The following is a 26,455-nucleotide window of genomic DNA, read 5'->3' on the forward strand; positions in this document are numbered from 1 at the left end:
GTCAAGAAAACATTTTATACTCTTCACATGGAAGTATAACTTTAGTAATATTATAAAGAGCCCATACTATTCACAAGTCAATGCAAAAGCAGAAAACACTGTTCAAACTTCAAACTGAAATTGAGAACAGGAAAATTCCTTCTTAGATATATTAAATCACATAGCAACTCCTACTCATGTCCTAAGTATAACCCAGCACAATTATTCGTGGATAATTGCCAGTAGCTAAGAATCTCTTTTCTAATATTGAAAACAAACATGTATTTTATTGGTCTTATTTCAAGAAAAGCATTGTATCAGAGCAAAAAAAACCAAACCACTCTACAAATTCAATAATGACAACAATTACTGGGTGGTCAGAATTGGATCCCAAATAAAAATTGAATAATCAGAAGGAGTGGTAAGAAAGAGCAAATATCTAGGAACAATCGTCAGACACCTCATCCTACCTTCTAACACTATTAAGAGAACAATACAACGTTTCTATAGCTAGAAAAGCAAAAGCTATATTATTCATAGGAACATACAAAAACAGAATCAAGTGACAGAAGATTGCTAACAGACAAGAACTCCAGCATAAACTTGTACCAAATAATAATAAACAACCACCAGTTTTAGATTCTTGTTCCTTATTTTTAGCATGGAATTTATGATTTCCAAAAGCAAAATGTTCTAGAACAGTGATGGTGAACCTTTTTCTTAGGGTGTACCGAAACTGCACACACACGTGCCCACTCAATCTCCCCACACACACACACACACGCGCAACGACCCCTCCCCAGGTTCTGGAGGCTTTCCTGAAGCCTGGGGAGGACGAAAACAACTTTCCACGGCTCCCCAGAGGTCCTTCGGAAACCGGAAATGAATCATATCTGAACTTCTGGTTGGCCCATTGGACCATTTTTTGCCCTCCCCAGGCTTCAGGAAAGCCTCCAGAGCCTGGAGAGGGCAAAAAACAGCCTCAGTGGACCAACCAGATGTTCGGAAACAATCCATTTCTGGCTTTCAGGGGACCTCGGGGGGCCAGGGGAGACCATTTTCACCCTCCCTAGGCTTCAGCAAAACCTCTGGAGACTTGGAAAAGTGAAAAATGGCACCAACGACCCAACCAGAAGTTCAGGAACAAACTTCCAGTTGGCCCGTTGGGACTGTTTTTAGCCCTCCCCAGCCTCTGGAGGCTTTCCTAAAGCTTGGGGAGGGCGAAAATGGCCTCCCCTGGTTCTCTGGAAGGGTGAAAAACACATGCATGGTGGAGCTGACAGCTGGCGTGCCACCAAATATGGCTCTGCGTACCACCGGTGACACATGAGCCATAGGTTTCCCATCATGGTTCTAGAACATAACCTCATGTATCTATATAGTTCAAAAATAGCAATTATTGTCTATCTTAACTACACTTATTATTGTCTGTCTTAACTACACTTATATGCATTCAAATATTCTAATGCATTTATTTATTTATTTAATTTTCTGCCTTTATTATTTTTCTAAGTTATCTTTTCCTCCTCTTACTTTCCTCACAACAGCAATCCTGTGAGGTGTGTTGGGCCAAGAAAGAGTGACTGGCCCAAAGTCATTGATCTGGCTTTCATCCTAAAATTCAGAGTCATCTGTTTTCTAGTCTGGTTTTTAGCCTTAACTACTGAACCAACTTAGTTCTATAGAGCTATTAGAAAGGATCATTCCATTGTCATGTTTATACAACAGAGAATAAAATAATAAGCTACATGTCACAACCTGAAGTTTAACATGATAAATTATAAAATATCAGTTATTTCAAGACTACATGCCAAGAATTACCTTACTTGTTCTTTTCCAACTCTTCCTCATTAGCATTGTCTGCAAATAAAATAGAGCATTTTAATCACCTTTTACTTGTTCATATAGAAAGGCCAACTGCCTTCTAAATGAGTAATGCACATGACAAAACATCAGACAAATTTTAAACAATTGAAGACAGAAATCAAACAGCCACAAACATTCACATTGAAACACAATTACGATTTAAGCTCCTATTATTTAATGAAGAATAGAAATTGCATATGATAACCTGAAGATGTAGTGAAGATCTCAAAAAGAACAAGAAATGAAAATTATCTGGAAGTAGGAGCATCCTAGTTCATGCTACTCTTTCACAGAACACAAGATATATAGAAATTGAAGACCTCACTCAGCAATATGACCGAGGAACCTCTAATATAACAAGTACTTATGATAGGCATCCACATACAAGGAAAGATAAATTTTGAACAAGTATGAGTTATGATGGCGCAGTGGTTAGAAAGCAGTATTGCAGGCTAACTCTGTTCACATTGCCAGGAGTTCAATTCCCTCAATCCTGACCAACTCAAGGTTGACTCAGACTTCTATCATTCCAAGGTCAGTAAAATGAGGACCCAGATTGATGGGCAATATGCTGACTCTGTAAACCACTTAAAGATTGCTGTAAAACACTTTGAAGCAGTATATAAGTCTAAGTATTATTGCTATTTGTTTATTAAGTAATCAGAGTGTTTACTTGAATTTGATTATTTAAAAAACAATTTTAAAAAATTCAGGCACTATTGTCTTATGCTTAATTTTTCTTAAACGATTTTTTTTTAAAAAAAATGCCTTAGCACTAATTTAATAGTCAAGCCTGAAAGGCTTCATGGACAAAGCTGTCTTTTGACATACATTTACAATAAGAAAATTTCAGTGGAGGCATAAAAACCGGAGACTTGGTATCATCTTTTTTGTGAATGTAACAAACCACCCTGGCATTGTCCAAAGTACTAAGAGTTTCACTTTGATGATATGCTGCTATGCACCTTATCAACTAGGTTCCCCAAGTAGTATCCCAAAATGTAGAGCAGTTGTAAGGTTGTTGAAGAGCATCTGAAGATAGAAGATTGATTCCCTGATAGTGGAGAATGATCTCAGCCAAAGCTATACACATAGTGGAGTTCAGATGTGAAAAACTGCACTGAAAAACATCCCAAGTTCAAAGAGATATATAAAAATGATACTACAGGAGTCTCTTGATTTAGGGAGTTTTTCTTTATAAATAATAACTGTAGTTAAGATTATAGTCATGACACCTGCATGAAGAACAAGTATAAATCAGAGCTGATATCTGAACCTGCATTTCTTTAGTAATACAGTATAAAGGGCTACTCCAGTGAGCCAGTGTGCATTAATCAAGACCAATAAAGGCTTGATGTGTAGGACAATGTTCAGCTCTGGGAGAAAGCCACACTTAACAATAGGTCAGGGAACTAAGAGAAACTAGGGACTGCCATTTGCCAAAAGCAGGATCAACATAATGAAATTTCCTTTTATCACTAAAATCCTGACATGGAGGAAAAGAAGAACTTTGTTTCTGGTATAGAGAAAAAGATATTGGTGTACTTCAATTACTGATTTCTTCCTTTAAAACTGAGACCCAAATCTGAATGGAAAACAGAATTGAAGGCAGGATTGAAGATTGACGAAACCGGCAGGGTAAAAGATCCATAAATACAGGGCTCCGTACTTGCAGTAGAGGTCCTTTTGTTTTCTTATTTACTGTATTTTTTGGAGTATAAGATGCACCTTCTTTCTTCAAAAAAGAGGCTGAATAGCTGGGTGCGTCTTATACATCAAATACAGCATTTTTTGCCTCCCGAAGCCCCGCCCCTTCACCAAAATGGCCGTGCATAGCCTTAAGGAGGCTTTCAGAGAGCTCCTGGGGGCTGGGGAGGGCAGAAATCAGCAAAAATGGGATGTCCCCCCCCAGCCCCCAGCAGCACTCTATAAGCCTCCATAAGGCTATGCATGGATATTTTTTTGACAAAAAATGGGCCCATTTTTTGCTCATTTCTCTCCCCCCCCCAGAGCACTCTGCAAGGCTATTCATACATTTTTGGGGGGGGGGGGGGAACAGGCCTGTTTTCATGAAAAACAGGCTGTTTTGGGGAAGTTTGTAGAGTGCAAAAACTTTTTTTTCCTTTCCAAAAGCTCTTTAACTGATTGATGAGACATTGATCAAGTGCTGTGCCAGCAGAAACACCTACCTATCTACTGTATCTCTCTATTTCTCTCTCTCTATCCCTCTATCTACCTACCACCTACCTACACACTCTCTCTCCCTACCTACCTATTGTATTTCTATATCTATTTCTCTCTATCCCTCTACCTACCTACCTATTCTCTCTCTCCCTACTTACCTACTGTATTTCTCTCTCTTTCCCTTTATCTACCTACCTAACTACTCTCTCTCCCTTCCTATTTATTTCTCTCTCTCTCTCTATTTCTCTCTCTATATCCCTCTACCTACCTACCTACTCTCTCTCTCCCTACTTACTGTATTTCTATCTCTCTCCCTTTATCTACCTACCTACCTACCTACTCTCTCTCTCTACCTATCGACTATTTCTCTCTCTCTCTATTTCTCTGTCTATCACCCTACCTACCGACACTCTCTATATTTCTCTCTCTCTCTGTATCCCTTTATCTACCTACCTACCTAACTACTCTCTCTCTCTCCCTACCTACCTACCTACCTACCTACCTACCTATTTCTCTCTTTCTCTCCCTCTCTATCCCTCTACCTACCTACCTACCTACCTACCTACCTACCTACCTACCTACCTACTTTTTTTATTTGCCTCTTCAAAACCTTGGTGCGTCTTATACTCTGAAAAATATGGTAATCTTGGTCATAGATTTTGGTGGGATGTTTGCTTTAGCAAATTTATCAAATGTCGTTGATTTAAAAAGTTTTTTTCCTTGTTCCAACAACAAAATTGAGGAATCCAGGGAATTGTCAAAGAAATAGTGATGCACCAAAAGCCCTTAGTCACTTTTCAAATGTTGGATGAAGAAGCGTTGGATGAAGAAAAGCAATATTCTGGTCTTGCAACAAGTATTTGTATTTGTGGGCAATTAGAACAATAGACTTTACTTCAAAATCATAAATCCATTCCGAAACTGTAACATTTTGATCAGACAGATGCATAGTATATAAGAACAAGCAGAAAGAGAATGTTATCCAAACACAAAGTCATCAGAATTTAAAGCCGGAATAAAAAGGAAATCTTCACAGAAGAAACTGAGAAAAGGTTATCACAATCACATTGTTCTAGCTGCACTAAATGAACCAAACTTATATTTGACCTTGATAGTCCTTGTCTGATCTAGTTTTCTCACAGATTAATCTTAAATTCCTCTGCAATTATGTCTTTAGTTGTTACCTTGTCTGTTATCTGGATGTTTGAGGGCTGAGTGACACTAAGTCAAAGTCATAGGAGCTGCATTTCTTTGTTAGGCCTTTACAACACCAGATTTACCTCTACTAAAGCTTCTCCCTGATCTTAGGAGGTGAAACACATGACGAAACCGATTATACGCTCAGCATCTCCTACCACTTTTTGCCTCCAAAGGAAAATTCATAGAAGAGGAATTATATTGGTGCTTACAAAAGTTTATTATAAGTCCTCTCTCAATGCAAGAAAAGCAATAGCTGTGTCCTCCCAAGAATGCAAAATTTAGTACAGCACAATGATGTCTTCAGAGCCATAGAAAAAAAGTTAACAAAGAAACACATACAGGTAGCCCTCACTCACAGATTGTAATTGGGATTGGGAACTCTACTATGAAGCAATGTGATCACAAAGTGTCATGTGACTGTACTGACTTATGATAGCACTTCCAGCAGTTGCAGTTGCGGTCATTACACAAATCTCACATGGTCACAGCATCTCAGGATCACTTAATCATCATTTGCAACCTCCTGCTAGTTTTCCTTTGACTTTGCATATTGGCAGCTGCAGTTAAGGTTACAAATGCATTCATGTGCTGCAAGATATTGCAAAATCATAATTATGAGCCTACCAATGGAGCAGGTTGCAAGGCCTCTGAATCATGAACATGTGACCACACGGGCACTACCTATTGTGGCCCATCGGCTGCCAACAAAGCTAGCAGCAGAGTCAGACGAGGAGATGGGGGAGCCTGGGCCAGCTCTTTGAAAGGTTCTGATGAGGAAGCAGAATCAGAGGCAGAGCCAGAGTCAGAGTCTCCTGGCCACTTCTTGGTGGATAGGCAGCTGTCTTTGGGGCCTGACCTGAATGGGGAGGAACAGATGTAGCCAGTGCTGAAATTCAATTTTTTTACTACTGGTTTGGTGGGTGTGGCATGGTATGATTGGCATGGCTTGGTAGGCGTGGCAGGGGAAGGGTACTGCAAAATCTCCATCCCCACCCCACTCTTGGGCCAGTCAGAGGTGGCATTTGCCAGTTCTCTGAACTACCCAAAATTTCCACGACTGGTTCTCCAGAACCTGTCATAACTTGCTGGATTTTACCCCTGGATGTGGCCCATCCCAGATACGCATATGTGTAGAAAGGAGAGCAGAGCAATTGAAGGCAATAAGCTGGATTTCTTTGCCAGAATCAGGTTGGTTGGGCCTAATTGCTCTGTATTTGAGGTTCCAACTGAATCTCCCTGCTGGGAAATAACAGGGAGTGAATTTGCCTCAACTAGTATGAACAGGGACTGTTTCTGCTTGGTTTAATCATTGAAAGGACTTTCTATCTTGAGTTCTCATGTAAACAAAGACTATTCTTGCCCTATTTCAGAAGAGGAAAACACTTTCATTTGTGACTAATTACTTTTGGGGTTGTTTATGCAACATGACAAGATTGTTCCTTCCCTGTTTGAATAAAGAAATCTGGTTTACTCGTGAGTAAGTGGTTTCTTATTGCTTATGTGGGCTGGGTCAGAACACTACTCGGCTACAACTACCGTGTTTCCCCGAAACTATGACATGTCCTGATAATAAAACCATGCCATATTTTCCTGTGGGCAAAAATATACACCATCCCCCAATAATAAGCCCCCTGGACAACCCCCCCTGCAGCCAGGCAGAACGCTACTCACCAACCTAGCGATATCCCGAAGGCGCCAAGCCACAGGAGTCAGGGGAGGGATTCAAAGCCGCTCACATTGCTTGCTGCCTTCAAGATACCGCCAGGTTGGTGAGTGGCGCTGTGCCCAGCTGGACTGGGGGGTTGCCAGGCGGCTGCTCTCATGAGCAGCTGCCCGGCAACCCCCCTTTCCAGCCGGGCAGAATGCCACTCATCGACTCAGTAATATCCCAAAGGCGCTAATCTGCATGGTGCCACCAGAGTCTTCCAACAGCCAGCCTACAACCATAGAACATAGTCCCAGAGCAGCCGCTGCCGGAAAACTCAGCAGTGGATCTCCGGAGTTTGGAGCCGGTTATGCAGGGAGAGTTGGGCCAAGGCATGGTGAGGCTGGGAAGCATGCAAGCTGGGGCAGAACAGGTGCTCACGCAACCTCCCTTTCCAGCCGGGCAGAGCGCCACACGGCTTAGTGCCTTTGGGATATTACTGGGTCGGTGAGTGGCATTCTGTCCAGCTGGAAAGGGGGGTTGCCGGGCGGCTCCTCATGAGCGTAGTCACCTCATGGCTGCTGTGTTACGCTGCTGCAACACAGCCGTTTACCCCTGATACCCGCTCGCAAGAGAGCAGCCACCAGGCAACCCCAAACCAATAAGCCTCCCCCCCCAATAATTAGCCCAAGCAACATTTGGAGGGCCAAAAGAAAATAAGACCCTGTCTTATTTTCGGGGAAACACAGTACAAGTACTGGGTGAACGTTAAGCAAGAACTACCTGTACAAGGGCTTGTAGCCTTTGACCAAAAATTGCTCATGCATGAAAAATGCCAGTGAAACCTTGTTTTAACGAATTGGGAACATGAATGAAGCAGCTGTGAGAATGAATATGCTATATATATTCATTGCAGAAATTGAAAAACTGAAGAGATTCAACAAGTGTTGCGTATCTATGCTATGAAGAAATGTTCCCATCAATAAATTCTATAAATTCCAGAAGATTGCATGTTGTTATGATGCGTGTGAATCATGGAGACAATATGAAGAATCTAAGCATCTACCCCAATATAGAAAAGTTTTAAATTATGTTTTAATCCTTAAAATAAATTAAAAACATTTTGAAAGCATGTCACCTCTTTAAACTATGAGAAGTTTGAACTGATGTAGAGCAAACAGAAAATAGTTTTTTTTCTGCTACTATTAGCCAAATAGAATGTTTCTGCTGTCCTTTTTAGCACTCATTAAAACTCCATCATTAACAATTCCTAATCTAACATGTCAACAATTCAATTCCATTCCCTTTAATTGAAAATATTTTACTCTTTTGCTTCTATGACCAGAGCCATATCATTAAAAACATGTTCTATAACATGTTCTTGATATTGCAATTTTCCAAAATACTTAAAACATGTGGTTGTTAAGATGGATTTGAAGTTCCATTTGAACTTTCATTAATTCATGAATACTTACACTTAAATTAATTTTAATCAATGGGTCTCTGTGCACATTATACAGAGCATAATATTAATTTTAATTAATCCTTTTATAATGAAAGCTACTTTTAACCCAATAATAAATTAGCATATAACCATAATATGTTCCATATTATGTTGCATAATATGGTCTATATCAAGATTCTTTATGTCTCAGGTAACCATGCATTGGCTACTAGGCATTTACATTTATTATGAGATGTATGTTATTAAAAGCATATACTATACATGACAAAAACTTATTATGAGATGCCTTTCCATTGCACATATGTTTTGAAGCACGACAAACTCACAATTTAATTCAATATTTTTATCCAATCTCTGATACTTTTCAAGTTACCATTACAGTATGACTGGATGGTTGGTATGAAGTAATTAAAATATAATTTGTTTTGACAACTTATAGAATAAATATCTGATGAAAATTCTTCCATACTGTAATTTTTCCAAATTACTGCAACAAAAAAACTAATTTAAAAAGTAGAATTATTTAAAATATACAATGGCAGCTATCTACTAATTTTTCACAGATAACAAAGGATGACATTCCATAACCATTTTTTCTCTTCTAAAATTCTGCACAATTGTGAGAGTGATAAAATGGTACAGAAGTTAGGATATTGAATTATGATTAGGATGTCCACATTCAAGTACATAGCCTCAGTAGGCGACTTTGAGCTGGTCACTATCTCTCAGCTTAATTGATCCTGTACCTTGATGATTGTGGGAGTGAAACAGAATAGACAGAATTGCTTTGAATCTTGCTGACGGGCTGTGCATGCCTCATTAGAAAAAGCTGTGGGTAAGGCAAAGTAGAAATCTGATTCCATTTAAATGTAACTCAGTTACATATAGCATTTAAAAACTTCCCCTCATTCTGTCATATTACAGATTTTAATTTGATAACAACTTTTGGAAATTTTTCAGGGCTGTGCCTCAGACTTTTGCTGGTTCTCTCTACTAGAGGAAAAGTAATAAAAATATTGAATAATATTACCTAGGAAGAGATAGTTGGACTCATATTTCCAAATAATGTTTTTTCTGACATACCAGTTTAAAGATATTTACTTGTGAATACTTGAACAAGGAAAATTTGTTTTATTTTTATTCAAAGCATGTGATTAGGTTATTACCAATTCTTAATAAACAATTCCTTGCTTCTGGCCTCTTTTTTGGCCTCGCTTTTAAAAAAATGGTGAGGCATTTCATTCTTCTTCTGAAATTGTTCACTGTTTGCTTAATGGCAAGGTTCACTATAAGTTGATCTTGAAAACAAAGTCCTAAATTTGACTTTCTTTGTATGAAATATATTCTATATTAATTATATATTCTGTTCTATCTCATTACAATTATATTATAGTCAAATCCATCACAAAAGCTCATCCCTAGCTGTAAATGTTTAGAATGTGATGTTCAATTGTATACATTCATTTATATACATACTTGGAAAAAATGTACTCTCTTTTAATTAGCATCTCTGACAGATACAAGTCCAGGCATTTATAGGCCAATCAGAAACTTGAAGTTTTGCTTATATGACTTATTTAGCATACACTTACCCCTTCCCTCTGCTGTTCTTTTGGGGTGAGCAACACAGTTAACAGTATAGTCCCAAGATCTTGGTCAGGATAATGTGAGTCCTTCAGACTCAATGTAACATCAACAGGCCTAGAAAAACAAGTCAATACAAAAATGAAAACACTAAAATTGATGCTCTAGACTGCCTACCCCAGGCCAAAGGGTTTAAGAAGTCATGAGTTATGTTTTCCTTTCTGTCACCTTCACTAAATAAACAATGAGGAATGTAAAGCAAGAACAAGGATTTATGTAAACTTATGGATAAAGCTCTTAATATATATCAAGGACTGTCTGACATCTTAAAATGACAGGAATACAATGTTCACCCTATCCTAGATAAAAAAACTTTGGGTCTGTACAAACTTTTACTAAATACTTGAAAGTTTGGATATTTTTCCTTACCCAAACTTTCAATATTTAGTAAAATCAAAGTAAATAGGTAGTTCTTGAGTTACAATGGCAACTAGTAACAGAATTTCTATCACTAAGAGATGTGGTCAAAATACGACATCATGCTTAACAATGCAATCCCAGCAATCCTTTTGCTGTCATTAATTGAATTCTACTGGTCATTAGCCAAGGACCCATCATGATCCAAGCCATTCCCAACTTGGTCCTTCTCAACTCCAAGTCTTGTTTGTTCCAAGTTAAGGGACTACCCTCCACTTCAACACCCCTGTTTCTTCTATTGCCTGTTTCTTCTATCTCACAAAGTGTTCAGACATATGTAGAAAGTATCTGGGGCCATTTGGATGAGAATATGGTGGACACTTACCACCACAAATATGGAGACCTCACTATAACTGATCATCTAAATTCAAACACTATACCCTTCCAGTCTGAAATGCTCCCAAAGTAGTTTTAAAGATGTAAAACTGAAAGAAAACTAGATGAGGAGGGAAAAGTAAGGCAAGAGTTCCTAGTTCTCTTTTCATAAATTTGTGATAATTCAACTCTAGTACTTTTAATTTAACTAGTATTGGTAGTATAGCATTCAGGTTGTTGTTCTTTTTTTTCTCAGTATCTCTAGTCACATTGAAATAGAAAAAAATGCCTCATGAAATTCATTGAGTTTTATAAAACGATACCTATTTTGTTCTAGGGAATTCAGGTCCAAAAAAGCTGACCCCATGAAATCATCTTGAAGTCCAAAATCATAATCAAAAACCTAAGATGAACAAACAACACTTATTAATAAAAACAATTTCTTAAATTAAACAAGCCAATGTTAACACAAATAGATACATGAGGCATGCAATTACTAGATGATACTGCAAATTAATTGGTCTCAAGATTTATGTACTCATTTTTATAAAATACACCTTTAAAGTTCAATTTTACTATTTCTTTTTCTTTCTCTGGCATAATTTACCAAACATTAATCAAAGTTATGAAGACTTTATTTCATTGTATACTGGAATATTTTGATGGCTGTTGCAATTTTAATAAGGATGTTGTATTGTGTCTTTTAACAATATTTTTGTAACAAGACTAAGCTAAGAGATCAGTAAGATATACCATTATTGCTATTTTTAAGAACTGGATGCGGCTTACCTTTATATATAATTGTTCCCTTAAGTGTTCAATAAGAATGGAAGTTCTTTCCTCCCATACAGGATTAAGATTCTTACTGATTGTTTTACTTCTAAAGATTTCTTTTCCGCCAAGTTTAAATTTGACATATGGATCACTTGTTCCTGAAGCAAAAGTTAAGGTCATATATAAAAACTAGGTATTCTTGGGAGCTCATAAAAACAAGAATAAGCAGCTAGTTTTCTCTTTTTAGATGACTTGAGTAACAAACATTTTTAAAAGATTAAGATAAGAATGAGATTGGATCAATTCTATACATTTATTTTCTTTGAAATTCAATATATTATTTATTTATTATTTATTTTCCTTGCTTTTTTATATAATAGGTACTCTATATGGTGGATATCATGAAACTTCATCAGTGCTTTTGTATAGTTTCTTTAAAATTAGCACTTAAAAATACTCCTGAAAAAGAGAATAAACTCATAATTAATTCTTAAAGCAAAACATGTAATTCCCAGAATAAAATATCTTCTGTTTTATATTAAATAATTGTTCCTGGTTGTAAAGTGTTTATTTCTACTTTACTTTACAGTAAGCACTGCATGCATATTGCACATTACTGTGAATAAAAGCAACATGGAATGCATTTTCAGTTATTAAAAATCATTGCATAAATACAATTTATATTTTTGTAATATTTCATCAGGCAATAACAAGGCAAAATTTTCTTCCAGTGTATAATCAGGTTAAGTAAAAACAAAGTAAAATTCAGATTAATGCTCTATTTTGATAAATATTGGAAATATCCTTTATTAATCTCTTTCTCAATAACTAAAAGATTCTAAACTTTTCACAACAGAAACAAACAAAATATTTGAGGTCAATAAAGCAATACAAAAAACAAGGAAGCAGTAGTTTAATATCTGAATTTGTTCTACATTGTTCTAAACCTTTGTGTTTATACACCATCTATCAAATTATCCCCCCCTCTCTGAATAATATGAAACGTATCTCCACATACTCTTTAGTATATTCAATCTAGATTCAGAATTTAAATAGCCAATTATAACATTAAATTCTGCAATAAAATGTGAGCAAAAAGTGTATAGACATATATTTGCATGCATTATTTAGAAGGTAAATGAAATTTAGAAACAAAATTTTACTGATGTGATTTAATCAATATTTACCATTAAAAGTATCATGCCATGTAAATATAAAGTTGAGTAAGTTGCCCATAACAAATATAACCTGTGTTTAACATATTTCATTCATTTCCATTTTAATTCAAAATGCAAACTTGCCAAGTCAGCTGTCTGAGTAAACAATATTTCAAGCAGACTTCTAATATTAACTGAAATATTTAAGGCTTTTTTATCCTATATTCTAATATGGCAATTGTTACTTTATTTAAAAATATTTTTAAGTATTTTTTAGTCTCACTATTTAAAAAATCCCTGAAAGCAATTGTAACAGCAACAGTCCTTGCTGAGCACATGGTGGCAGTATGACAGCAAAATTCTTTCTTTTGATGCTCAGTTACAAACCTACACAAATCATGGGCTCATAAAACAGCAATCCTGTAGTCAATCCTGTTAACAGCTGTCCATAGATCATAGATTAAACACATTAGCAAGAATTATTCAGGATAAGATGAAATATACCATGATTGATATATTTACAAATTGCTGGAAGAATAGCATTTTATCTTAAGAATGAAGGAGGAATGTTAATCAGAGTGACAGAAAGCCTTGTGCAAATCCAGGAGAATGGATTAGGTTGCAACCAGGTAATCCTTGATTTAACACCACAGTATTATTTACAGCAATATTATTTATTGTATGTGTCATGTGTCAAATCACACGATACAATGAATAAGATAAATAATGGGGATAATTCTTGTTCTATAAGAAGCAATAAACAGCTTCTTATAGAACAAGAATTATGAAGCAATAAACAGCACTAGCTCCTTTTTTCCAGCTTTTCCTATACCATTCTTACACTTCCTCTGATGGCATACATTTACTGAACCTTTTCTGCAATACATAGGAATCCACATAAGTTCTGCAACCTTACTTATCAATTTCCATAAAACACACACAAAAAAATTAACAGGTCCATTATTTTGAGAAACTATTTAGACTACATCATTTCTGTTCAAGATATAATTATATGACCACTATCTTGCTGAATTGTTGAAATAAATTTTATATAAAGTTAAGTTTGCACAACAAGAAATCTACCCTTTTTACAGAGTTAAAATATTCACTAGTTTGTAAACTTACTTTCTAGTCTATGTTTTAAAATGGTCTTTATAGCATTTTGTTGTAGAGTTCATTTTTCAAGAGAAATATGCTATTGATTATTAATCTTACCTAATGAATAACATTGCCATAATGTTCTCAATTTCTTCTATTACTAATTCTAAATTTTTATATACAGTACTCATGGAATAGTTTATGATTCTCAGAACTATTGTTCTGACAATGTTCCTGGGCAAAATTTTAGATTCTTCATAATGATATGATCCTCTCTGACAACCAATTTACCAGACTGTACATTAAAACAGCAAATGTTATTCACTAGAATTGGATGGATTAGAGTGCTGATTCATAATTTATCACATAACGTGCAGAATAATCTTGCTGGGATGACTTATTATAATATATATAATATGACTTTTCATTTGTATAAACTTTGATCCAATGACATTGAGAAACTTCAAAAGAACGCAAAAATGCTAATTATGAGTCTTGATAAATTTTACACTTCATGTTCCAGTTTTTCCCCATGTAGTGAATTTTTGATTGTACCTTTATGAAGTCACAATTATCCCTCTTTTTTATCAATTTTATTAAATATATTATATAAGTAAAATGAACACACCTACAGAATTAAAAAACAGTTTTATAAAAGGAAAAAGAAAAAAGTACAGAAAAAGAAAATAGAAAAAGAAATTTTCATCTTCATCTGCAGCATCTTTCTTGTATTCTATAAAATGTTGCACACAAAGTGATCACTAAGTAACTAAAGTGAATTAAATACAATTTTCAGTCGGTCAGTCAATAAACAGAACACATGAATAGTCAATCTCATAATTCAGCTGAAAGGAGTCAAGTATTAAAACAGTCATGCAAAAGTAATTACCTAATAAAGCAGGGAGTTATTTGCATTTCACATAATTTATATATTTCATTTAAATTCACATATTTCTGCTCAGATGATCACTCAATGTGGCAAGCAAAATTAAACACAATTCCAAAGATTAATGATAAACACAATTAATATTAACGTTAAAGATGTGACATTAGAGATTTCTTAAGTAGGGACCAAATAAGCTGGGAAATAGTATCTAGGGAAGTCATGTCTCTTCTAGCAGACCTATCTTTGACCTCTTCTCTACATCTTAAATGGCTGTTTGTAACAGAACATGCAGTGTTCAGAAATGGTGAATCAACTTTTTAAATAAGTGTCTTATTTAAAAATAAGACAGATTACAGATTAATGAACTACAGATTAATGCCTACAGATTAATGAAAACACATCTTTTCCAAGACCTGATCTTCACCTTTAACCAAATCCGACAGATTTAACCAATAGGCACAAGTAAACCAGTGAAACCCTTCATTTCTGCAAACATGCTGTCCACATAAACACAAGCCCAAAAAAATAGAAAACTAACCTTAGCAAACATTTATTATATTACAATATTGTCACATCCATAGTTAGTTTCAAACACTGTTTGAAAGCCAAACCCTTTTAGAATTCACAAAGCAAAGCTTTTCAAATTCCATTTAGTCTAGGTCATAGGTCAGCAATGGAGAACCTTTTTTGGCTTGCGTGCCATAAGCAAGGGGAGCGCAGGGGTGGTGGTGTGTGGGCATGTCACACCCATAATGCAATGTGTGACACCCCCCAGCACGCATGCGCGTGTGACAGGCGCTCCCCCCATTTTTTGCATTTTTTTCACCCTCCCCAGGCTCCAGAGGCTTTATAGGAGCCTGGGGAGGGCGAAAACAGCCTCCTCCGCCCTCCCGGAGGCCCTCCCGGGGCTTCACGAGCTTTCCTGAAGTCTCCGGAGAGCAAAATAATGGTCCTATGGGCAAACCGGAAGTTCAGGAACAGACTTCCGGTTTGCTCGTAGGGGCGGTTTAAGTGACTTTCGGTTTGTCTGTTGAGTCATTTTTCGTCCTCCAGAGTCTTTAGGGAAGCCTCTGCAAGGCCCCTGAAGGCTTCGGAGGGCTTAAACTGGCCCTACGAGCAAACTGGAAGTCCGAAGGGGCGGTTTTTTGTGCTCCGGATGGCCTCCGGGGGGGGGGAGCTGTTTCCTTTGGAGCCTGGGGAGGACGAAAAATGGCTTTAAAAAAAGGCTGAACTTAGCTGGCCAGCGCACATATGCGTGCTGGCCAGCTGATAGGGAAACACTTCACGTGCCTTGACAAATGGCTCCACATCCTTCCTGTGGCACGTGTGCCATAGGTTCGCCACCCGGGTCTAGGTCAACTGTGAAAATATCTGAGATAGATATCTACTGTAAAGTAAATAAGGTGATTTAAAATATGTTAAACTTGTTAGTGTAAGTAGATTACTGTATCTCATTGAATTGCTTATTATTATATATTCCCAAAGCATAAAGCTAGACTGTGAAATAGGATTAAAACTACCAAAGAGAGATGCCTGCTTTTGTCAAAGATGTCAGTTAACATAAAAAAAACTAGCTTATTAGCTAATGTTTGTATGTGCATATGGTGTCTATGAAATCAAACTGCAATGTCATTAAAGGATTTTCCATTTTATCAGAGCAGCTTTAAGAGTTAAGAATAAAAAAGCCAAATGCAATCTTTTTTAAAAAAAATACTTGACTTTCAATTCTAAATGACCAATCAATTGGTGCCTAAAAATTCTGGTCATGATTTGGCTCTTTGATTCTGTTCTTCCTAGATCTATTTGAAGACTCGCAGTGTTGCCAATACCACTTGGTATTAAACTGACACAGCACAGCACACAGTGATCTAATTACTGTTTCAATGGTAAACTATCCTGTTTCTAATGTCCATTTATCACAAATCTGATCTATATTCAACTATAAAAATATAACATATTCCAACACAATACATACCAACACAACATCATTAAAAGTGTGCATACATCTAGTCACAAAACAAAACAATTACTTGAACATACTCAACAGCTAACTAGCAGCCAATACTGGTTCTTCTTTAGCCACTCCATTTTCCAGTGTTTTTAGATTCTGGGATTACACAGTCCAGTCTTGAATTACCAATGCATGGTTTCCAATCCAGGACTAAGCCAGCGAGTGAATATGTATTCTTTTGCTCATATTTTTTAAAAAATATGTGTTTATATTCTGGGGCCAGAAAAAGGTCTGGGGGGAATAGTATATTGCCTTATTAAATTTAGAAAACATAGATAAGAGAAATATGTTTGATACAAATTTACTATTTGCCATCTATTTTATAAGTTGCTAAACAATAATTTAAAATTTAAAAATAATTTAAAACAAACAAAATCCTTATGTTAAGGTGAAAGTTATCATTACAAAATGTATAAAGTAATGTAATAACGGTATTACCATTTATCAGACCCATCTCAGTCTTTAGGAAGCTAACTATATTAGAACAATTTGTAAGCATATTCTTACCTCTTCTATCACGAGCTGCTAAATTAGTACCTCGTCTTAATGTAATATCCAACTGGTACATTCCTGGTTCAGCAGGTGGTAATTCTACATTACTTGTCCCAAATCTCTAAAAAGCATAAAGAAAATATTAAAATATCCTTACAACAGTTTTAGTATATTCTCAATTATTTTGTTTGAAAACTAGAATTCCTTATTCTCATAACTACATAATAATATCATAATAATATCATTGACCGACAGTAATAGATTTTAACAATTATCTTCCTATTTATAAATATTACGAATTTTCAGTACATACATAAAATTGAGATAAAAATGATGGAAGCAAATTATTATCTTCCCAGAAAAGATCAATTGTATTTTATAGGTAACAGTTTGATCTACAATTTACTTTTCCTGTTTTGATAAAACAATGATCAACAGAATAGAAATAAAAAACTTAAACAGGTAAAACAAAAAGTCTAGGAACCATGCATTTATATAGTTTAATAAGCAATGTTAACAGAAGTTCGTCATTAATACATTTTTTTGCATGCACTTTTATAACTATCATGTCTTTATCAAATTTCTTGATACTAGAAAGATCTCAATAATTTTGCAAAATGCAGTTGTCTAAATAAAGTTACTGCCTATTTGGATTTCGATTTTTCTACATGGCCTACACAACTACCATTGGGGTTAGGGTGGGGTTTTTTTTGTGTACTGTTGTAAATATCAGCATCCTTTTATAAGAAGATTTTTATTTTGAACATTTTCAATAATTATAGTAATGTATCATTAATGAGTAGCTTAAATAATTTTCTTAAATTAATATGAGAGGCAAAAAAGGCACAATTTTATATTACAGAAAACCTATACCTTCATTCCATTAACTGAGAAACAAAATCTTTAAATTGTTCAATAAGAAATTCAATAGTTGTCTCACAGACCACAATATATCTTCTTTCAGGATAATAAGGTATGTATCAGTGGTATCAAAAAAAAATACTACTGGTTCTGTGGGTGTGGCTTGATGGGTGTGGCGTGGCTTGGTGGGCATGCCTTGGTGGGCGTGGCACGGGAAGGATACTGTAAAATCTACATTCCCACCCCACTCCAAGGGAAGGATACTGTAAAATCCCCATTTCCTCCGATCAGCTGGGACGCAGGAGGCAGAGAATTGATGGGGTCGGGGCCAGTCAGAGGTGGTATTTACCAGTTCTCTGACCTACTCAAAATTTCTGCTACCGGTTCTCCAGAACTGGTCAGAACCTACTGAATACCACCTCTTGTATGTAATCACATTACAGGTAAACCTCAACTTCTGAGCACAATTTAACAGAATAACAGAGTTGAAAGGGACCTTGGTGGTCTAGTCCAACCCCTGCTCTAGCAAGAAATCCTATACTATTTCAGATAAATAGCTGCCCAATATCTTCTTAAACATCTCCAGTATTGGAGCACCCACAACTTCTGGGGGAAAGTCAATCCACTGATCATTCGAACTGTCAAGAAATTTATTCTTAGTGCTAGGTTGGTTTTATCCTTGATTAGTTTTCCATCCATTGCTTCTTGTCCTGCCTGCAGGTGCTTCACTGGCATCATACAGTTGTTTTATTCAAGACAATTATATTTTTATAATAAAAAACAGACCATCAATAATACACTTCTAATTCAGAGTTGGACATTTATTTTGTGCAGTATTAATTTGATATCAATAAAATTTAAGTAGCAATTACATTTTAAATTAATTTTCTGATATTTTAAAAAACTTTCATTATTTCAGTTCAGAAGTACACTACAGCATTTGTTTTTAGCATTTTTGAAAATCTATTGATAAAATTACCTGTATACTGACAACTCTATAAATCAAGTAAGTTTCTAGAGTCAGCAATGCATGCCTTATTACTATAAGCAAAGTATTAGATACTTCTTCTATTAAAGAGTCATATACTAAGTCTGAGAATTCATTTCTGAAATCTACATCTATAACACGAGTATTCTCATGTTAGCACTCAAATAATACAATACTCTGAAGTGATTAAGAAGTTAAGCAAGTAAAATATAACACTATAACTTAGAGAGAGACACAGACAATCCAAGGAGTTTTAGGAAGTTTAAAAAATCCAGTAGATTAAAAACATCTTCACTGACTTCAAAAGGTAGGCCAGTGTAGGCCAGATTACTTATAATGTAGATTATAAGGTACCAAAGCAAGAAACCTTTGCATTAGAATCTGTCATAAATATTATCTTATTTATGTGATATTGAATCACTTGTTATAAGCACTACTTTTAAAACAGGTTGAATTATTTTAATTCAAACTTGAGCTATGGTGAATCATTAGCTCAACAATTATTTGTTTTCCTAAACAATGAGAAAAAATGAGCTCTCTAAACAATGAGAAAAAATGAGCCTTAAAGCTCAAAAGACTTACACTTTTTTCACAAAAGAGCCCGAAACCATCAAGATTACATCTAGTACAACTGTCACATTAATTTTAACTTCTCTGAATTATAAAAGGTAAAATTTTCAAAGGGAAATAATATTTGATACAACCAGAATGTAAGAAATTGTGGGCTATTGGAGGATCACAGAAAACTTTGTGGTGAGTGAAACTAGGAAACTTCAATTAGCAGAAGATGCGTTAGTGGAAATACTGATACTAGATATTGCAAACATTCCTCCATTATTGTGCAGTCATGGATTACTCCTGATTTCTTTCCAGACGAATACTAACTTTTACTTTAACTTTTACTTGTGAAGTTCTTCATGAATTAAAGTGACAAAATTTGAAGGCTCCAGTTTTCTATACAAGTAGTCCTTGACTTACAACACTTCATTTAGTGAGCTTTCAAAGTTACAATGGCGCTGAAAAACGTGACTTAGAACTGTTTTTCATAGTTACAATCTTTATAGCATCTCCATGGTCATGTGATCAAAATTCAGGTGCTTAGTAACCGACTCATTTTTATGACAGCGTCCCAGGATCATGTGTGCAACCTTCTCACAAGCAAAGTCAATGGGGAAGCCAGATTCACTAAATAACCTTGTTACTAATTGATCAACTGCAATGATTCACTTAACAACCATGGCAAGAAAAGTAATAAAATGGGGCAAAACACACTTAACAAATTACTCACTTAACAACATAAATTTTGGGCTCAATTGTGGTCATAGGTTGAGGACTTCCTGTAGTTTCCTACTCATGTTCCACAAACAGAAGTCCTGCCAAAACAGTCCTCACATTCAGTAGATATCATGGTCTACTAACCTATGAGTAAGGTTTTTATTGATTACCTAACAATTCTGGAATGCCTTTCCTATGAGTTTTTCAGGTATCTATGTTATTGATTTTCCAGGACCAATGGATTTCTAAAAGTCTATTTAACTTTCCATAGCTCTTATTGATCATATTTATTTTAAAGTTGTATCATAGATATAAGTTTAACTTAATAGCTACTATAAATTCTTTTTATAATTTGTTATTATTTTAAGCTATATTATAAATACTTTGATATTACATTTAAATTATAGATTTAAGTCTGTGGTTTTCATGGGAGTCCTGATTAGATGAATAAATGAATGAATGAATACAATCAAATGAAAGGGACCTACAAGCTATTATACTACACTAAGCCCATATTATAATATATACATATGCCTTGGGAATGTTTTTTTAAAAAACAGAATATATTTTTAATAAATAAAACAAATGTATGAATATTTGCATACATGATACAAGATTTTCTTTTTAAATATGAACCCAAGTTAATAAGATTTCTCAACTGAAATTAAATGAAGTATAGTATACCAGACTATACCATCAGACCTTAATGACTGTCTCAGAAACAATAAGTAATCCACAGGAAAATTGATTCATTCATTGCAAGCTATGTATGCCTTTTCTTTTTTATTATTTGTTAGCATTATGGTATATCATTATTGCAAAGATATGAGTAAAACACACAATAGAATAGAACTAGAGAACAATGTATATAAATCCTCAATAGTAATTTATCTCCATGCTAAGATGTTATACTATTTCTAGTCTTAAAATTATATTAATGTCCTCCATCTTACATAAATCAAAACAATCATGTCCTACATTTTAGAATTTATACATATATTATTCATCCGGACAGTTTTCAGTATTTAATAGATGACAAGTCCTTCAACTCAGCTCAATTAGTAATTGGTATGCTATATAACATCTCTTCCAGAGTGTCATTGATTACTACTAGATTACTGCCGCATGTAAAAACCTCCATGGTCCAAAGCAGTGGTGGGATTCACTTACTTTAACTACTGGTTCACAAATGTGAGTGCGCTCATGTTCGTATGTGCCGCGTCTACCCATGGACACCATTTTCTGCATATGAACAGTGCTCATGCATTACATCAGGGCGGGTGGGCAGATATTCCTACAGCCGCCAATACCGGTTCGCCCGAAACGGAGAGAACCAGCTAAATACCACCTCTGGTCCAGAGTCTGAATACAGTGATAACACCTTCTTCCAATGTATTCTTCCTGACTGACAAGATCCAATAAAATGAGTTTCTACCTGTATCTTCATTTAGAGACTGTGACCCACAGATGCGAAAGAACATCTTTTCAATTGCTGCCTCCCTCCTGTGAAAAAGTATCCCTCCAGATATTTGAATGGCCCCGCTCCTTCTTTACTTTGAGGAAGTCAGAAAAAGTTGGTAGTTTTATCAGGTCTGGGAAAAAGAGTTTAACAGATTTAACAGATTAACACAGTTGGAAGGGACTTTGTAGGTCATCTAGTCCAAATCCCCACTCAAGTAGGAGACCCTACACCATTTCTGACAAATGGCAGTCCCATCTCTTCTTGAAAGTCTCAAGTGATGAAGCTCCCACAACTTTCGAAGGCAAGCTGTTCCATTGGTTGATTGGTCTCACTGTCAGAAAGTTCCTCCTTGTTTCTAGGTTAAATCTCTCCTTGGTGAGTTTCCATCCATTATTCCTTGCCTGGCATTCAGGTGCTTTGGAAAATAGCTTGACCCCCTCCTCCCTGTGGCAGCCTTTCAAATATTGGAATAGTGCTATCATGTCTCCCCTGGTCCTTCCCTTTATTTGATTATGCGTGAACAATGTAATTTTGATTTTTTTTTCTAATCTTAACCAGACAAATGGATTTGGGGTAATTTACTCAGAGTTGACTGAATGGGGCAAGTTTTTTTTTTCTGGTGCCATCGTCAATGTTGATTCTTAGCGACTGCCTGAATGATTCTCTGCACTTTTCTCAGCAAGATTTTTTGAAGTGATTTGCCAATGCCTGCTTCTCATGGCTGAGCGTATGGCCCAAGGTCACCCTGCAGGCTTTGTGCTAAAGGTGAGACTAGAACTCCCAGTCTCCCAGTTTCTAGCCAGACGCCTTAACCACTATACCTGTTATGGTGAACCTATGGCACATGTGCTACAAGTGGCACACAGAGCCCTCTCTGTGGGCACATAAGCTGTCACCCCAGCTGAACTCCACCATGCATGCATGTGAACCTCCCGCCAACCTGGTTTTTGGGTCTCTGCCATGCATGCACAGGGGGAAGGACACATGTGGGAGGTGTGCATGCATGTCTGTGGGGCTGGGTGCAGTGGGGGGTCACATGCATAGGGGTTGCACACACATGCACAGGGGTTGCATGTGCATGCCAGGGGCATGTGGAGGTCATGCACACAAGTGTGGGGAAGCACATGGGATTGTATGTGCAGGAGGCGGGATGCACAGGGGTCACGTGGGGATGCATGGGGAGCAGGGCACGGGGGCATGCGTGCATTACATTATGGGTGTGTGTACACTTTTGGCACATGATGACAAAAAGATTAGCCATCACTGTACTATACCAAACTGACTCTATAAGTTCTTCAAAATAATAAATAAATATTTTTCTACCCATGCTGAAATACTACAAATAACTCAAATTACAACAAGCCTCAGAGCAATTCAAGGAAATTATAAAGCAAAGCCATTTGCATTAAGATGATTTTAAAGTACAGATTTTACACCAGAAACAGAATACCATAATCACCACAAACACTTAGATCACTTTGCGTAAACAGTCAGCAATACAGCTGGAGACAAATGTAATTATCACAGGATAAATGAAAATAATTGGAATCTTGGAACACTATGAAACATTAGCACAAACTCATTACAGAATAATTTCAATTATCCAAATATCTAGAGTAACATTTATTTTCCTTCTCCTAAGCAAAGTGAAATAGTTTACAGTAGACACTGGCACAACATATACAGAAATGTGCACTTAAAACATGTTGCTCTAAAGTATTAGCTGATGCTTATGATATCAATTTCCTTCAGCACTAGACCACAAAGTCTAAAAAGCAATCAATTATAAGAAAATAACAGAATCAAATCCATTCAGAAAAATATTTGACGTTATGAAATACACTGTTTCAAAGAATTAAAGGAAAGCAACAAACAAAGCAGGCTTGGTGAAAATGCTGATATAACTATTGAAAGCAAAATATAAATTTATAAAGCCAAAATGTTATCAACTATTTATATAAAATCAATCAGAAACTTGCCTATTTCAGCAAACTCCTTCCCATTTTTAGATCCCAATTATACAATGTTGTTAAACAAAAACATTCCATTGATTGCACAGACCAGTCTCTAACATTAACAATGAGAAATATAACACACAAAATTTGAGGGTTAACAGGATTTTTATTCATATTTAGAAAATAAATTTTAAAAATACAGTTTAATAAAGCACATAACATTATGGACTTAATCTTCGTAAATGTCAACGTCCATAAGGCAGTGACCGTTGCATTGTGAAGGCCAGGGGCAGGACGTCACGGATTACAGCACGCCATTGATTCCGATTTAGGGCGGCTTGTTGGGCATCGGTTATCGAGAAATGGAGTGGTTGAAGATCGTGAGCCACTTGGGATATCCACGTTTTCTTTGGGGCATTTCGTGCGATTTTCCACCCATCCGGTCGCAGCGAGTTAATCGATCGGTAAGGTAATCGGCTATTGTCCATACGGCAAACGTGTCCAAACCATCTAAGTCGTTGTCTTCTTAGGTAAAGTTCGATTGTAGTTTGGTTTTTACACAGCTGCAATACCGTTTCGTTTTTCCATCGGTCCCGTAGAGTTATGTGCAGAATGTTGCGCTAAAACATTTAACTAATCTCAGAATCACTGGAATCTATTCAGTTAACATTTGCAAAAAATAAACTATAACATATTTTGATTTAAAGAATGAAAATGTACACCAGTGGAAGGGAAAAAATAAAGTCAATTTAGGAAATAAGATGGGATTGTTAAAAAAAAGTGTTCTTAAATTTTCAATGTTAATATACATGACTTGAGAAAACCTAACAAAAAATATTGCCACAATTCCATAAAATACAGTAATATCACTTTTTTATCATCCCTCACATTTGTCTTCCCAACCTCCTTAATATTATAATTGGTATTTTTAAAGAATCCACTTACTGTTATCAGAGAAACGAATGTCATCAAATGTATGAATTTGAATTATTACAACTAATACAGTATGACCCACTTAGCAGAGTACAAACTTCAAACTTCAGCTGCAGCAACAAAATGGGATTAGCAAAAGCTAAGAGTAAAGGGCAAAATTCTAGCATCAGTGGTGGGAACAACCCGTACTGATTACACTTCACAGTTTTTCCGTTTCCGTATGTATTTTCCTATTTCTGAGTTACAATTTAACTTGTATCCTTTCCTGTCATGATAATCAGTTTTGTATCTAAATCATTTTTAAATAAATGTATTTGTCCATGAGAGGATACCAAAAGGTTTGACTGAAGGCCAAAATACTGGCCTTCAGTCAAAAGTACAAAAGACTTTTCAGTACAAGCAATTGTTTCTTCTACAATGACCATTGTTCAGCGGGTTCTCCTTTATGAAAACTATCATCACCACTGAGAGAAGAGTTTACCTGAGAATCAAAAGGAGTCAATAGAGGATTTTCAATATGGTTGACATTCTTTCAAAGCTTCAGTAATTCAATTACCTCCTGGTGCTACTTGATCATTCAGCTATCTTCAATGCTATAGATCAGGGGTACGGGCAGCCCTCTCGAGCTCTGTTTTCACTCGTAGAGAGTTGCAGGAAGCTGTCGCAACAGAAAATGGAGCTCGGGAGCCCGTTTTCGCTGGCAGAACACTCAGACGCTCCTAACATGAATGATGTCAAGCTGCCCATGCCCACCATGGCCATGCCCACCATGTCCCCTTGAGATCAAACACAACCCTGATATGGCCTCAAAGAAATCAAGTTTTACACCCCCGTCATAGATTAACAAGACTCTCCTCTTACAATGTCTACATACGTGCTTTGTGAAGGGTGAGAGCCACAATATTAAAACAAAAAGCCAATTAAGTAGTGGCACCTTAGAATTGACAATTTTCTTTAAGAGAGAGAGAGAGAGAGGGAGAGAGGTAGGGAGGGAGGGGAGAGGGGAGAGAGAGAGGGAGGGAGGGGAGAGGGGAGAGAGAGAGAGGGAGGGAGGGAGGGAGGGAGGGGGAGCACAAGCCCCAAAGATAATTATGCAACTAATTTTTCTCCCTTTCACTAATACAAAATTCTGCACTGAACAAAGTAATTATTCTCTCCATAGCATTTTATTCAGCTGTGAAAACAAATAGTAAGTCCCAAGGCTTACTGCATATAAATCCATTATTTAAACTGAATTTGCTATTTAAGTTTGTACAAGATGTCCCCTGCCAAACTGTTTAACCATGCAAAACTATATTAATCATTGAAGAGGATAAGGCTGAATCAACCTATTTTTAACAGTCTCTGAAATCTGTTATTATCAGATTGTTATTTGTTGCTTTATAACCATATGCAATTTAATTTAATTTAATATAAATTAAGTAAGCAACATTTATTTTTAAAAAAGGTGAACCCAATGAGCTGAAGACTTTATGATGGAAACCAAATGCATAATTTTCAGAACATACTACAATCCATCAACTACAAAGGAACCTGTGCTGTCCCAACAGTATATAGCTAATGTAGGAATTAAGAACTGTCTTCTTTAAGAAACTACCTTATGGGAAATGTAGGCAGAAATGCCTTGTGGGAAATGTAGTTCCATAACATGTGACCATATCTGTGTTCCCTGATTGGGCAGTGGGTATTCTGCCCGGGAAAAGTGATTTATTACCAGTCACTCTCTAAATCGCCCTTTGTTAACTGGGATGGGGCAGAACACGTCTCCCCTCATCTTCTCCGCTCATCCCCTCTTCATCTCTGCTCTTCTTCGCTCATCAAAGGGATAGAAAGACCACAGACTTTTTA

At 36.2% G+C, this 26,455-nt stretch overlaps 1 protein-coding gene across 2 annotated transcripts in view; it reads right to left on the reverse strand.

The window, feature by feature from the left end:
* MCTP1 (multiple C2 and transmembrane domain containing 1) overlaps nt 1-17,248 on the reverse strand; it is a 107,147-nt gene extending 89,899 nt beyond the window's left edge. For both annotated transcript variants that reach the window (XR_015696679.1, XM_087715725.1), the window contains exons 1-5: nt 17,149-17,248; nt 11,505-11,647; nt 11,039-11,118; nt 9,932-10,040; nt 1,801-1,839 (exon numbers count right to left, since the gene is read on the reverse strand). Coding sequence is in view for 1 of the 2 variants with exons in the window: in XM_087715725.1 (XP_087571851.1) it covers nt 1,801-1,839; nt 9,932-10,040; nt 11,039-11,118; nt 11,505-11,647; nt 17,149-17,209 (432 nt within the window). In the remaining variant the exon portion in view is untranslated. The remainder of the gene's footprint in view (nt 1-1,800; nt 1,840-9,931; nt 10,041-11,038; nt 11,119-11,504; nt 11,648-17,148) is intronic.
* Between the last annotated feature and the right edge of the window lie 9,207 nt (nt 17,249-26,455).

The sequence above is a fragment of the Thamnophis sirtalis genome, unplaced genomic scaffold, assembly GCF_051295495.1.
Source record: "Thamnophis sirtalis isolate CommonGarterSnake01/CBP01778 unplaced genomic scaffold, rThaSir2_p1.2 scaffold_5, whole genome shotgun sequence".
In the NCBI taxonomy this organism is placed as follows: domain Eukaryota; kingdom Metazoa; phylum Chordata; class Lepidosauria; order Squamata; family Natricidae; genus Thamnophis; species Thamnophis sirtalis.